The 14711-nt window shown below is 43.4% G+C and overlaps 1 protein-coding gene across 1 annotated transcript in view; it reads right to left on the bottom strand.

The window, feature by feature from the left end:
* TDRD12 (tudor domain containing 12) overlaps window positions 1–14711 on the bottom strand; it is a 164081-nt gene that overhangs the window by 116653 nt on the left and 32717 nt on the right. Inside the window, exons 14-15 of the mRNA XM_075073652.1 lie at window positions 11776–11961; window positions 8973–9129 (exon numbers count right to left, since the gene is read on the bottom strand). Of these exons, the coding sequence (XP_074929753.1) occupies window positions 8973–9129; window positions 11776–11961 (343 nt within the window). The remainder of the gene's footprint in view (window positions 1–8972; window positions 9130–11775; window positions 11962–14711) is intronic.

The following is a 14711-nucleotide window of genomic DNA, read 5'->3' as shown; positions in this document are numbered from 1 at the left end:
GCCACCCACTCCCTCTCTCAACCTCAGGTGCATGTCAGGAACGGAGGGATGGGAAGGATGTAGTGAGAATACAACAACTGAAGTAACTAAGAGCAGTATGCTGGGAAAAAAAGAGTTACGTACGTATACCTGAGCTGTTAGTGTTCTTTGAGACATGGATGCAGACACGTATTCCACTTAGCTGTGTCCAGTGAATCAAAGCCGGAGAACTTTACTTAGCAGTATCCATCAAAGCAATGCTCATGCCCACTGGCCTGAGTAGCCCTTCCCATGATTATATATAGGGGGTGCTGCCCCGACCCTCCTTACTACCTTCACATCGGACCTACGGCTGGAAATTCTGATGTAGAAGGAAGAAAGGGTGGGTTGTGAAATACACATTTCCACCCACATCTCAAAAAACAGTAACAGTACCAGTAAGTAACTGTTTTTTATTCTAAGTGGTTGTAGATGTATATTCCACTCAGGTGAATCACAAGCAGTAGTGTTAGAAAGTGGGGCTCAGAGTCTATTTGAACAATGTCTGCAGAACTGACTTCCCCAGATTTGCATCTAACCTAGATGGCATGGTCATCACATAATGTTTGGCAAACATATTCATGGAAAATTATGTAGCAGCCCTGCAAATGTCCACAATTGAAATATTGCTGAAGAAAGCTATCAGTGTTGCTTGAACCCTTGTGGAATGAGCCCATAAAGTCTATGGGAGAGTAATTTGAGCCACTTCATAAGCCGTGGTAACGCAGAAAGTAATCCATCTGGAAATCATGTCAGACACCGTCTGACCTTTCATTCGATGCTAGTAAGAGACTAAAAGCCAAGGTAAGAAACTAAATGATATAGTTCTTTCCAGATAGACCACCAAGTATCCTCTCACATCCAACATATGAAGCTGCTGTTCACCTGCATTCAAGTGTGACTTACGAAAGAATACAGGTAATAACTTGGTTAAAGTGAAACTGCAGAAGTACTTTGGACAAAAACTTCAGATGTGGCCTCAAGGTCACTTTGCCTCTGAAGAACTGTGTACATGGCGGCCCCGCCAAAAGTGCTTACATTTTGCTAACTCTCCTTTCAAAAGTTACAGTAATGAGAAAGGCATTTTGCTGGAAAAGCAGAGACAAAGAGCAAGTTGGTATTGGCTCAAAAGGAGGACCTCTGAGGTCAGTCAGCACAGTATTAAGGTTCCACAATTGGACCACTTTCTTTATAGATGGAAACAGGCAGACAATCTACCTGAGAAATTTCACTACCATGGGAGTTTGAGAACACTGACCTCCCTTGGAACACTGAGATCACAGTCACTAAGAGCCAAACCCAAGAATTTCAAATTTAACAAATCCACCATGTCCTGAACATTAGCTAACATCAGTTGAATTCCTTTAGATATCGACTAGACCGAAAACATTTCCACTTGGCCAAATAGATCACCCTAGTAGATTATCTTCTACTAATTAGCAGGAACTTCTGAACTGCTTCCTAGCATTGCCCTTTCTAATCATGTAGCCACATATCATCCATGCCATAAAGTGAAGATTGTACATTCAACAATGATCAATCTGGCTATGGTGCTGAGTCAGTAGTTCAGGAGGGATAGGAAGAGATTTGAGAGGTCAAAACAGACTGGCTGAGAAGGTCAGAGACTAATGTCATTTTGACCAAACCAGCACAATGAGAATCAGTTTGACATAGTTCAGCTTCATTCTGAGGATAATCTGAGGGATGAGGGGGAATAGGAAGAAAATTCTATTGATATAGACATCCCCAATTCAGATGGAAAGCAATGGTTAACACCTCTGGACTGAATCCTGGTTGAAAACAGAACTGCCATTACTTCTGATGGTCAAGTCATTTGCAACAAATAGGATGCCCCATTTCCTGACCATGCTGTTCTTCAGAAATCTCTCATGGCCCTACTCAGATCATCCACCAACTAGTTCTGAGACTCTGGTAAGTGAGAGGCTGTGCACATCTTCCTTGAGGCAAAAAGAGCAAGGCTTCATTAACTCCTGCCAAAGCTGGCTGGAGAAGGCTCCTCCTTGTTTCTTCACGTTATACATTGCAGTGATATTATTTGTAAGAATGTGTACTGCTGGCTCCCCAATCTAATCCCGACAGGCTCGGCAGGAACTGAAAATAGCACAAAACTCTAGTATGTTGATGTGAGAAGCAACCTCTTGTTCCAACCACAAACCCTGAATCTTTAATGTCCCTAGATATGCTCCACACCCTATTGCGGCGGCATCAATGACTACACTCCTGGTTGGCAGAAGATAGGCAAAGAGAACGCCATGAAATTGCTCTTTTCTGCCCACCAGTGTAGAGACTCCAGTGTCTTGGGAGGTACTCAGACAAGCCTGTCCAATGATTGGCAATTGAGTGGTACATCATCTCAACTATCACTGCAGGAGACAAAGATGTAATCTTGAACGCTGGACCACGTAAGTGCATGTGGCCATAACCTGAGGTACACATGGACCATGGTCAAAGGATGAGATTTGAGAGCCAGACAAAAAACAAACTAACTATCTAAAATCACTTGCATGGGAGAAAGGCCCTCAAATTTGTAGAGTCTAGTAGAACCCCAATGTACTCTATTTTCTGAGCTGGAATCAACATTGACTTTGTTTTGTTCAAAATCAACTCTAGCTGTTTGAAGAGGTGCAGTGTGATATGCAAGTGACTGAGAACTACTTGTTCAGATCTGTCTCTCACCAGCCAATTGTCCATGTACAGGAAGATTGGAATCTCTTTCCACTGGAGATAGATTGGTACCACTATCATGTATTTGTTCAAGATGCATATGGCCAAAGACAGGCCAAAGAGAAGAGCTGTATACTGATAATGTTGACTTCCTGTGGCTTCCTGTTCACTTCCTGTGGCTTAAGAGGATAGCCACCTAGAAGATGATGTCCTGGAGATTGATGGTACCAAACCAGTCGCTGCGATTCAAGGCCCAAGATAACCATGCATTTGATGAATTTGTTGAGACCACAAAGAGCAAGAATAGGCCTCATCCCTCTCACGGACATGGGGGATCATGGGAGCCCCTTTCCCTGATCCTGCAGCAGAGACCTCCCCTACAGTTCTCAATGAACATAGAGTCTGAGCGTGCTGAAGGAGCAGTGACTCATGAGAGGAGTCCCAGAAAAGAACTGGGATGCATGGATAGGAATTGAATGGTATAACCCAATCACACAGTGCTTAGGACCAATTGTCTGAGGTTATTCAGTCCCAAATGCTGTGGATGTGGGGACAGCCTGTCCCCACAGGGAAGGGAGAGTCAATGTGACTGCTTGCCAGATGAAGGACAAGCTGGCTGGTTAAAGCCCACACCAAAAGGCCTTCTCCTGTCAACTTATGTTTTCTCTTGGAGAAGTCGTGTTGCCTTCAGTCTAAGAAGGGTGTTTAAAATACTGCTTTGAGCATGGACGGACATATTCTTGTTGCAGACGCCCATAATGATATATTTTTACTGCTGGGGTATAAACCCCTAAGGATGTGACATGGCCCTGGAATCCTTAAAAGAACATAATGTCTCATCTGTCTTTTCTGAAAACAAAGACTGCCTGTCAAATGATAAGTCCACTATGGTCAGTTGCACATACAGATCAATGCCTGAGTTCTACAGGTAAGAAGCCCTCCTCATTGTCTTAGTTGAAGCCATAACCCTGGATGAGGTGTCTGCCACAGCAAACACTGACTGCAGTGATGTTTTCCCCACAAAACAGCCCTCTGCCACAAAAGCCTTGAACTTTTCCCTGGCATCTTAAGGTAATTTATCTCTAAATTGAGACAATGCATTCCAATTTACAAAGTCATATTCAGACATAAATGCCTGCTGATTAGCAATGAGCATCTGCACAGATAACGTAGAGTACACCTTGCTTCCCACTAAGTCAATGTTTTTAGCCTCTTTCTCTTTAGGCATAGACATATCTGCCTAATAAATCTGCTCACTAGTCACAGTCACCACAAGCAAATTGGAGCTGGGTGAGAGTAGAAACACTCAAAATCTTGCATGGGGATGTAGTAACATTTGTCAGTATGTTTTGGTGTTTTGGCACAGACACCGGCATGTGCCACAGGGACTTTACTAGTTCCAAGAGTCTCATTTTCCAGGAAGGCTAACTTTCCCAGGGCTGAAGGCTGCAGAATGTTCAGCAACTTATGAGTGTGCTCTTGGACAAGCTCAGCTTGGATACACAAAGCTACCAACGTCTCCTTAGAAGGTCCTGATAAGTATTAGTTTTCCAGAATCAAGGAGGAGGAGTCCGGGACTGTGGAGTCATCTGGCGAGGAGGATGACAGAGGTGGTGGAACAAGAACCTCATCCTGAAGCAAAAAAGTTGTTCCTCTTACAGAGCTGGAAATTCAGGAAGGACAATATTGGCTTGAACCTCTCATCTTGAGCTACTAAAGATAGTTAAGTCCAAAGTAGACTGTGAAGAGTTACAAAGGGATCTCACAAAACCAGGTGACTGGGCAACAAAATGGCACATGAAAATCAATGTTGATAAATGCAAAGTAATGCACATTGGAAAATATAAATCCAGCTATACATATAAAATGATGGGATCTAAATTAGCTGTCACCATTCAAGAAAGATCTTGGGAGTCACTTTAGATAGTTCTCTGAAAACATCCACACAATGTGCAGCAGAGTCAAAAAAAAAAAACCAAACCAGAATATTGGGAATCATTAAGAAAGGGATAAATAGAAAATCAGAAAACATCATATTGCCTCTGTATAAACCCATGGTACACCCACATCTTGAATACTGCATGCAGATGTGGTTGCCCCATCTCAAAAAAAATCACTGGAATTGGAAAAGGTTGAGAAAAGGGTAACAAAAATTATTAGGGGTATGGAACAGCTTCCGTATGAGGAGAGATTAATAAGACTGGGACTTATCAGCTTGGAAAAGAGACTACTAAGGGGCGAGGGGGGATATGATAGAGGTCTGTAAAATCATGACTGGCGTGGAGAAGGTAAATAAAGAAGTGTTATTTACTTCTCGTAACACAAGAACTAGAGGTCACTAAATGAAATTAATAGGCAGCAGGTTTAAAAACAAACAAAAGAAAGCATTTTTTCACACAACGCAGTGTCCAGGGGTCAGCTCCCCGCACCCAGCCTCCTTCTCTCCTTGCCCAGGTCAGAGACAGAAAGCCATAGCCGGCCAATGTGAGGCAGCTGCTGATCTGGCTGGTGCTATGGAGCAGGCACCCACAGTGTTCCATTGTCTCCTGCTGCTGCTGTTCCTCAGCTCCCAGTCCCTTTTGCTCCCACAGAAGCAGCCAGTAAGAGCTTCCCAGGTGTCGGGACCTGACTCTGTAGCTGGCAGAGCCCTCCGGGAATCAGGATAGCAGGGGAGCCCTCCCAGCATACAACCCTTAATACCCCACTCCCTACACCCTGAACTACCCCCTTCCATACATCCTGACCTATCTCCCTGCCTTCACGCAGCCCTGAACACTCCTCTCTCTGCATCCTGAGCTATCCCTCTGTCCACACACAGCCTGTAGCTACCCCCAGTCCCTGCACTCTGAGCTACCCCCATCTACACACAGCCTCTAGCTACCCCCTCCATGCAACCTAAGCTGTTTTCAAACTTTTTGAGCTGAGTCCCCTCTTTGAATTATAATTTTTGGTTGTACCCCCCCACACACACACACACACACCCCAGGCAGGCTGGGTGGCCTGCTGACGTGAGTCAGGGGGTGGAGATAGTGTTCCCTCCCTGGACCCCATCGTATGAAGCTAGCTTGAGCCCCACTGGCCCCTGCCCCCACCCCAAAAATAGAAGTTAAACTACATCTATGCCCAAGGTCTCTGCCACAATGCCCCTCCCACCCCGCACTGAGCCCTGGAGTTTTTATAGCATGTGGGGGAAGGGCTCAGAAAGAAAAAAAGATTGAGAACCCTGGTCTAGAATATAACTGAGATCTTTAAAAACATGCAGCGGTCCATGAATGCCAAGGTAGCCAATGTGGAAATGAGTACTGTACCAGAGGCCAATAAGCACCAAGCCAATCTCTCTTAGTTTCTGATCAATCTTGGTACCACTGACAACCCTTCATAGGAGGTCTAGAGGATTTGCAAGACCAAATCCTGGAACAAGACAAAGAAGCAACAGCTGGTCCCAAGATGGACTATGAAGAACGCCCGAAATAGCCTACTGTTAACAAAGGGACCAAATCTGCAGGGGCTACCAAATGTCGCACCTCTGTTTGAGGTCCAGTGATGCATCAAGGCAATACTGTAGGCAGCGCAATCACTGACTGGCAACCCAAAGCTGTAGCAATAGCTGGTAGTGGAAGACGACTGATGCTGGAGTCACAGCAGTTACCAAGAAGGGGGTTGGTGCTGAATCAGTCCTACAGATGTTGAGATCCTGGTTAGTGAAGTTGTGGGCACTGAAGAAGGATGTCTCAGTACCAATGATGGGACCAGGTTCACCTCTCTAGCAAGTCTCCCTGAAGCAGCCACCCAGGGCACATCAGGACTATCGGAGTACCATTCCAGAAGAGGATTCCTGAATCAGTGAAGTGTCCGAGATGGAAAGACAGAGTAAGTCAGCTGCTGCCTGATAGGCCAACAGGGTTGAGACTGTTGGTGCTGAAAGTGACATTGATACTGGACTCAAAGGCCATTCAGCAGACAGCACAGGAGTTGACAATACAGTGCAGGTCTGGTTTTGCCTAAGTATTGGAGACCAGGCAAACAATGCTGTTCTATCTGAGACACCAGGCAGTGTCCCACACTCTTCCTGAAGAAGAGGAATAAGAGTCTCTTTGAGCCCTAGAATGGGCCCAACTAGTGTTATGAGTTTTCATTCTTGAGGGTTCAGAGGAAGGAGACCACTCTCTTCTTTTCCAAGGAGAAGAGTCTGAATCTGGCAGCCTATTTGAGATACACACCAGCTATGGAGACTCATGGGCCTGGGAATCCACAAAAGGCCCTGATGGCAAAACTGGCCTCACAGCCTGCTCCATGAGGTATTATTTTAAACATTACCTCTGGGTGATCTGAGTCCTTTTCTTAATGGAGCAACAAATGGTGCACTTCTCTTTATATGCTCTCCTCCTACACACAACCACCACCACACTGGCTTTTTGGAATAGCCACCCCACACAAAGGACAGTGCTTAAACCCTGGTAAGGGCTTAGCAAAAAACCCTACAACAAACAGGATAATTCCTTAAGTAAATATTAGCCACTAACTACAAGGGTAGTGCTAACTATTTACAGACAATGTCATAGTTGGCTCTCAGAAAAACTGAGAGGTAAAAATGAACTGCAAGGGGTTTGGGGTGGAGCCACCCCTATATATATTCCTGGGAGGGGGCTATGAGGGCCAGAGCACCACCCCTGTGGGTACTGCTAAGCAAAGGTCTCTGGCTTCAATGAGCTGGGTGCACACACACCAGAGTGGAATACACATCTGCAACCACTTGAAGAGGAACTATTTCTGTCCAGAGCAGCCCTAAGATAGGAGGGAGATAAGAAGATGGCTTAGGGTCATATGCCCTTCACTTTCACTAAGCAGAGATGTGGATCCAGCCAAGAGGTAAAACCAAACATACACAACTTCTACAAATTATCACCACATTATGTAGACTAAACAGTAGTCTCTGCTTAGGGAAGTCTCACAATTTGGAAAATAGAAATGAAGTGAACAGTTGTAGCTGCATAGCTGTACTTCTGTATCTGGTTATAGTCAATCTATTTTTTTAAAAAAACAATATTTATGGGGGGAAAAAAATCACAGTTGTATTACACTAGAGTCTAAAGACAGGCTGAGATTTGCAAAGAATTAGTAAGTAAACACAACATTCAAATCTATTATAATGATCACTCAACAAAACTGATAGTTACACAAACATTTATGATACAAAGAATACTCAGACTGAACACACAAGCCTACCACCAGTTGAGAAACAAAAGGTTTGTCTCAGTCAAGCCCTAAATTCACTCATTAGGTACTTCAGATAGCATGCATGATACAAGAGATCAGAAAGCCTAAACAGGCCATTTAAAAATAAAGTTTCAAAGTTTGTTTCCTGTTTGTTATTCTCCGTTGTAGCAAAAAAGCCACCAGCATTTTTTTAAATTCAGCTAACAACCCTCAACAAAAAGCCAAAAAACACCCTAAATTCATTCAAACAACAATGAATAAAGGGATAGGTAGTAAAGTGGGTACTTCTACAGCCTTCTACATCTAGAGATATTCGTTCAAAGTGACAATGGTCATGAGTATGAGTGTAGGGGTGCACATCTGCAACTACTGCCTTCACATCTTCTTCCATGCTGTCCCCAGTGCATGGACAGCCCTATTCACATCCATCTGCATACCTACTGCCCTTTCCAGCCGTCAAATCCTTAAAACATACCTCCAGTGTAATACCCAATGCAAACTGTCTAACATCAGTAGTTAGGGCAGGTAGCCTGTTCATGATTTATTAACAGCTATTGCCCATTTTATGCAGAAAAAAATTTGAAGCCCCAGAATGAAGCCTGGTAAATAATCATCTCATTTTTTCCCCCCCATCAGTGGATATTTTTATGCCTCACAAAACAACAACAAAAACTGCTAATCTCTAAGCTTGAGAGGTGTAGGACTAATGTCCCAATTCAGCAAGATACTTAAACCACCTGCCTATGACTCTGAAGCACATGAAGTAGCGCCATACACTTTAATGAGGTCTTAAACAAAGGTGTTAGAGGTAAGGATTTAGACACACTAGCACAGCAGCAAGAGGATTTTTCACTGCACCAGTATTAAGCTCTACTAAGTGTCGCTAGTCCATCACCTTCATGGAATTCCAAAGCCACACATGCTTTGTCAAAAATTGTCATTACTGTCATTTAAAATCACAGCCTTGCATAACATGAAGCATAAAAACACTTTGCAAATTTAAGCTAACCTCTATCATTTCACAGCATAAATAAGCAGTAAAAAATTCTTACATCCTCGTTGAAGTTTCACATTTTTGGCTTCTTCTTTATTCAGTCCTAATAATATCAACATTGGATGAAGTGGCCTGGAGCATCTGCCATATTTTTCCAATAATTCAAAAACAAGTTGTGCTTTCTTCCACCCAGGACATACGATTAATGCTATTGGCTGTATATACACACAACGAGAGACATTCGTTCACACAATTTCCCAGTTTAGGACTAGAAAAGTTTAGAATGCTAGAGGATATAAGATCAGGAGTAAATCTTGTAAGGCAAGAATAAAATTTGCAATACGAGTGATTTTTCTAAATCTGTAAATTAAGCTTTTCAGTATAGTAGGTTTTCTCAAATTGTTACACGCAGATAGCGTAGGTCCCAGAGAGAGAGAGGATTAGAGGAAGGGTAACTAGAGCAGAACAGGAAGCACAATTCCATAGAACAAGCAACAAGCAATAGATATGCATGGTCAAATCATGGTTACTTGACTACTGTACTTTACACATAGCTCAGATTTTCAAATGGGCCAAAATGCATCCTTCATTCCTACAAACACAAACTTCTGTCCAAACACTTAAGAAATGTTATCCCCTGCAAATGTACGTAATATTTAGATATTAAAAAAACTCTTATCCCCTGTGTGCATGCAGGTGATAGGCTTGAATTGTGTGTGCATGTTTCCATGCACCCAACTTTTTGGAAGTTTGGCCCTAAATGACCAATCAACATGCAAAATCAGGAACTCAGTTTTCAGCAATTAGCGAATGTGGGAAAAAACTTCCAACTGGTTGCCTTGCTAAGCTATTCTACTAACATTAGCACCAGACAAGGAGAAAGAAGAGATCTCAGTTGGTCCTCGCTCCTCTTTATTCCCTGTGATATTTTTATGTAGATTTCCCATCAGATGAAAAGAAAGTGATGGAGGACTAACCCTTCTTGTGAGGGTCCACAACCACACAGTTCATTCAGAAAGTCACTCCCTCCATATAGAAGAGCTACCCACAGATGGTTTCTTTCCCTCTCTTCCCCAACTACATTTTACATATAAGCTATTTAATTCCTGAACAGTGAGTAGCAGACCCAGTGAGGCTCTAAAATAGTGTTTCCACTTCTGTCACCATTAGAAAGTTTGGCCCTTTTCATATCAATGAAGTGGCGTAACAGAAATGAATCTCTTCTGCACAGTCACAGTACATCTCAGAGAACCAACATTACCTATCTAAATAATGCAATGCAGAACCTTTCAGAATCATAAAAACCCTTCTTGAAGGATCCCAAAGCGCTCTATACAAAATACCCAAAGTACAGACAGCATTTATAATCTACCACTGAAATTCAGATACCTTTAGAGTGAAATCTAGGAGCATTTAACAGCATATAGCAACAGTTACACGACAGGTAAGCACAGGGAAAGAAAGAAAGTAACTTACTTTGTATAGTAATTCTTTTGAGAGGTGTTCCCTATGGATGCGCCACTTTAGGTGCGCATAACCAAAAGGTGCATGGAGCACATGCAAACCTGATATGGAGCACCCACATGGACACTACTTCAAAGAATATCTCATCCAATGAAACTGCAGGGGAAATTTAGATACTTAAAATATTTTATCCAACTACGAATATCATCAGGATATTAGGGTTATCACCTTTTTACTTACTGTATATATTCACTCATAAGCCGGTTCGTTTATAAGCCGACTCCCCCAAGATGGATAAGTAAAAATGGAAAATTTTTATAACCCATTCATAAACCGACCCTATAATTCAAGGGTCAGCAAACTTTGGCTCCCAGGCCATCAAGATAAACCACTGGCAGGCTGAAATTGTTTACTTAGATTTACCTCTGTGCCTGCGGACGCTCGAGGTAAACAAACTAAGTGTCCCAGTGCGCCAGCTGCTTACCCTGACAGGTCGGGACAGCAACTGGTGAGGAAGTTTTTTCGGTGAGAGAAGCTGGGAGTCCGGGAAGTAACATGAAGACACCCCTCGCCCAGGACCACCACGCTCTCCCCATCCCATCCCTTCCCACCTTATCTGGGGAGGGCCAGAAGAGGATGTTCTGATGTGGCTGGAGCAGGTCTGGCAGGCTGGGCAGCATGGCCGCAGCCTGCTCTGGCGGGCCAGACCAGGCAACGCGGCCACAGCTTGTTCCAGTGGGCTGGGCTGGGCTGGACTGGGCTGGGCAACACAGCCACAGCATGTTCCAGCGGTGCAGCCACAGCCTGCTCTGGGGGGGCTGGGCCGAGCGGCACAGCTGCAGCCTGCCAGCCCCCGAGCTGCAGCTGCTTCAGAGGCTTGGGGGAGAGCAGTGTGCCCAGAAGCAGAGAGATACTGGCCCCGCCTCTTTCTTTCTGGCTGTGCTGCCTCTCCTTGCTCCTTATGTTGGGGGAAGGGGCTGTGTCTCACCTCTCCTTCTCTATACTCGTGCATAAGCCAACCTTCTTCTCTGGTGCTTCTCCTTTTTACTAAAAAAATTCAACTTATGAACGAATATATACAGTTAATATGTAATGAAATATAAAGAAAAACATTTTATAAAAGTTGTTAATGAGCTGGACAGGGATATAATCTTATACATCTTGTTTAATCTCTCTCACAGATGCGTCTAGACCCATTACATAGATGGAATCTACTAATTTTTGGAAAAATAAAAGTTTGAGGCATATTTCAACTGCCTTTGCATTACAAATTATTCCTGAGTTGCCTAGGTTTCATACTCCTAATGTAAGCATATTTTCAAGTGAAACTCATTTACACTTTAAATTAGAAAAAAATGGAACAGTCTTGTAAAATAAACAATTTTTGTTTTACTTACCCCATTCCTAGTTGGCAGTGACTTGTAGCAGCTTCCTGATTGTAAAAATGTAAGAACTGGTGGAATATACAAGAGAGGATCATTTCCGTGATGAGAAATGACAACTGAGTCACATCCACGAGCTATTGGTGGCCAACAGTAGGATTCCGTGAGATTAGGACCTAGATATTTATTTCGGAGAAGCTCCTACAAAAAAAAATGAAAAAAAAGTGTAATCAAAAACATTGTGGGCATTTAAATACTTAATTTTGAAAGTATTCTTAAAAAAACAGATGTAAAGATCTGAAATATCTTGAAAGGAAGAAAGGAACAAATGCAACATGTATTTTTTTTTTTAAGGTCAACATATTTAACTTTTGTGGTGAAAGCTTGTTTCACTATAATTTTACCTCCACTTTTGGGTCACCTATTGCCCCCAATAATACACCAGCAGGATCCTTCAATCATGATTTTTTAGATTCACATATACGGAAACTATAATGTAAATAAAATGCCAAGCAAACAGATTACACATGATGGAATGACTGACATTTCTCTTCTAAACATGAGAAGGTATATGTACAATCTAGACGTGCTTCAAAATTTGAAGAAGAGGCTACTCACCCGATGCAATAACTGAGCGTCATGGTATAATTCCCCACTCTGAACCTTAGCGTCCAAAAGATAGGGTACCAGCATGAATTCCTCTAAGCTCAATTACCAGCTTAGTACTTGTAGCACTGCCACCAACCAGGAATTCCAGTGCCTGGTACACTATGGTCTGCCCAAAACCTTGCCCGGGGACCCCCAAGACCCAGACCCTCTGGATCTTAACACAAGGAAAATAAACCCTTTCCCTCACCGTTGCCTCTCCCAGACTTCCCCTCCCTGGGTTACCCTGGAAGATCACTGTGATTCAAACTCCCTGAATCTCAAAACAGAGAGGAAAATTCACCTTCCCCCTCCTTCTCTCTCCCCCTCCCAAACTCTCCCTGAGAGAGAAAGTAATCCTAACACAGAGAGAAATTAACCTCCCTCTCCCCCTTCCCTCCTTTCTCCCCACCAATTCCCTGGTGGATCCAGACCCAGTCCCCTGGGGTCTCACCAGAATAAAAAAACAATCAGGTTCTTAAACAAGAAAAGCTTTTAATTAAAGTAGGAAAAACAGTAAAAATTACTTTGTAAATTTAAGATGGAATATGTTACAGGGTCTTTCAGCTATAAACACTGGAATACCCTCCACCCTAAGTATACAAGTACAAATAAAAACCTTCAGCAAAATACAAATTGAACTCCTTCCAGCCAAATACACATTTGCAAATAAAGAAAAACAAACATAAGCCTAACTTGCTTATCTACCTAGTACTCACTATTCTGGACATATAAAAGAGACTGCATCAAAGAGATGGAGAGAAACTGGTTGCACATCTGAACTCTCAGAATCCAGAGAGAACCACCACCAAAAACTAACCAGCACACACACGAACTTCCCTCCCTCAAGATTTGAAAGTATCCTGTCCCCTGATTGGTCCTCTGGTCAGGTGACAGCCAGGCGCACTGATCTTGTTAACCCTTTACAGGCAAAAGAGATATGAAGTACTTCTGTTCTATTAACTCTTACTTAGCTGTCTGTGACACTGAGGTTCTTCGAGACGTGTCCTCTTATGGGTGGTCGACTTGTGGGTGTGGCAGCACACCCTGCACCTGGAATCAGAGATCTTCATCAGCAATGCCCACTGGACCACACATGCACCATGCCATTTTTGTGCTACAAGCGGGGCATATATATTGCACTGTGCAGCCCGACTGCCCCCAATTCCTTCTCTGCCGCACAGCATACATTTTCAGCTCCAGCGCAGAGGGGAGGAGGGCAGGTAGTGGAACACTCATAGGGACACACACATCTCAGAAGAACCTCAGCTACTGCACAGGATGAGTAACCTTCTTTTCTTCTTCTTCAAGTGATGTCCCTACGGGTGCTCCACTTGTAGGTGACTAGAAAGCAGTGCCCCAAATGGAAGACTTGGGCTTCAGAGCAACACTTACTGCCAATGAAAGAATAGTAGGTCCTAGGAGTGTGTCTGCTGGGGTATCATGTGTAATAATGTAGGGATGGGCAAAAGTGTCTGCTGATGCCCATGTGGCAGCTTTGCAAATGTCAGCAATGGAGACATTATTGAGAAAAGCTATTGAGGGGGATCGTGAATGTGTGAAGTGTATTCTAATTGCAGTAGAAGGCTATTGTGGAGTTTGTAATATAAATGTATACATTGCGGGATCCACTTGGAAAGGCATTGTTTAGAGACAGACATGCCTCTGGATCTTTTGGTGGTTGAGAGGAATAATCATGGTGATTTTCAGAAAGGTTTACTCCTGTCTAAGTAGACTGCTAATGCTCATCTCAGGTCTAGGGTGTGTAGAGTTGCCTGCTGTTGGTTACTGTGAGGCTTTAGGAAGAAGCAAGAAAGGTGCATTGGTTGATTGAGATGGAAAGATGATGGCATCTTACGTAAAAATCTTGGATGTGGGCGTTAAAAATGGTTATTCACCTTCTTGTAACTCTTGTTCTTCGAGATGTGTTGCTTATGTCCATTCCAAACCCACCCACCTTCCCCCCATCAAAGTAACCATCAAGAAGGAACTGAGGAGGTGGTGAGTTGGCAGGGATCTATATTCACTGCCAGGAAGGCACCACTCCAGGAGGTTCCACAGTCACCCGACAGGTGCTGCTAGGGGAAAAACCTCCTAATGACTGTGTGCGTCTCATGTGGCCTAGAAGTTGAAGACATATTCTGGAAGACACCATCTCTACTACAGCTGAGAATCTGAGTGGTAGGATGATTCTGGCTTGTATGGCATCCAACTGTGCGCTGATGAATTCCAGGTATTGTATGAGCACTGAAGTGGGCTTTTTTAGATTCATAAGGAGGTCTAGTTTCATAAACAGGTCCACTGTT

Source organism: Chelonoidis abingdonii, chromosome 19, assembly GCF_003597395.2.
Source record: "Chelonoidis abingdonii isolate Lonesome George chromosome 19, CheloAbing_2.0, whole genome shotgun sequence".
NCBI lineage: Eukaryota > Metazoa > Chordata > Testudines > Testudinidae > Chelonoidis > Chelonoidis abingdonii.
This window is presented reverse-complemented; position numbering and strand designations above follow the sequence as displayed.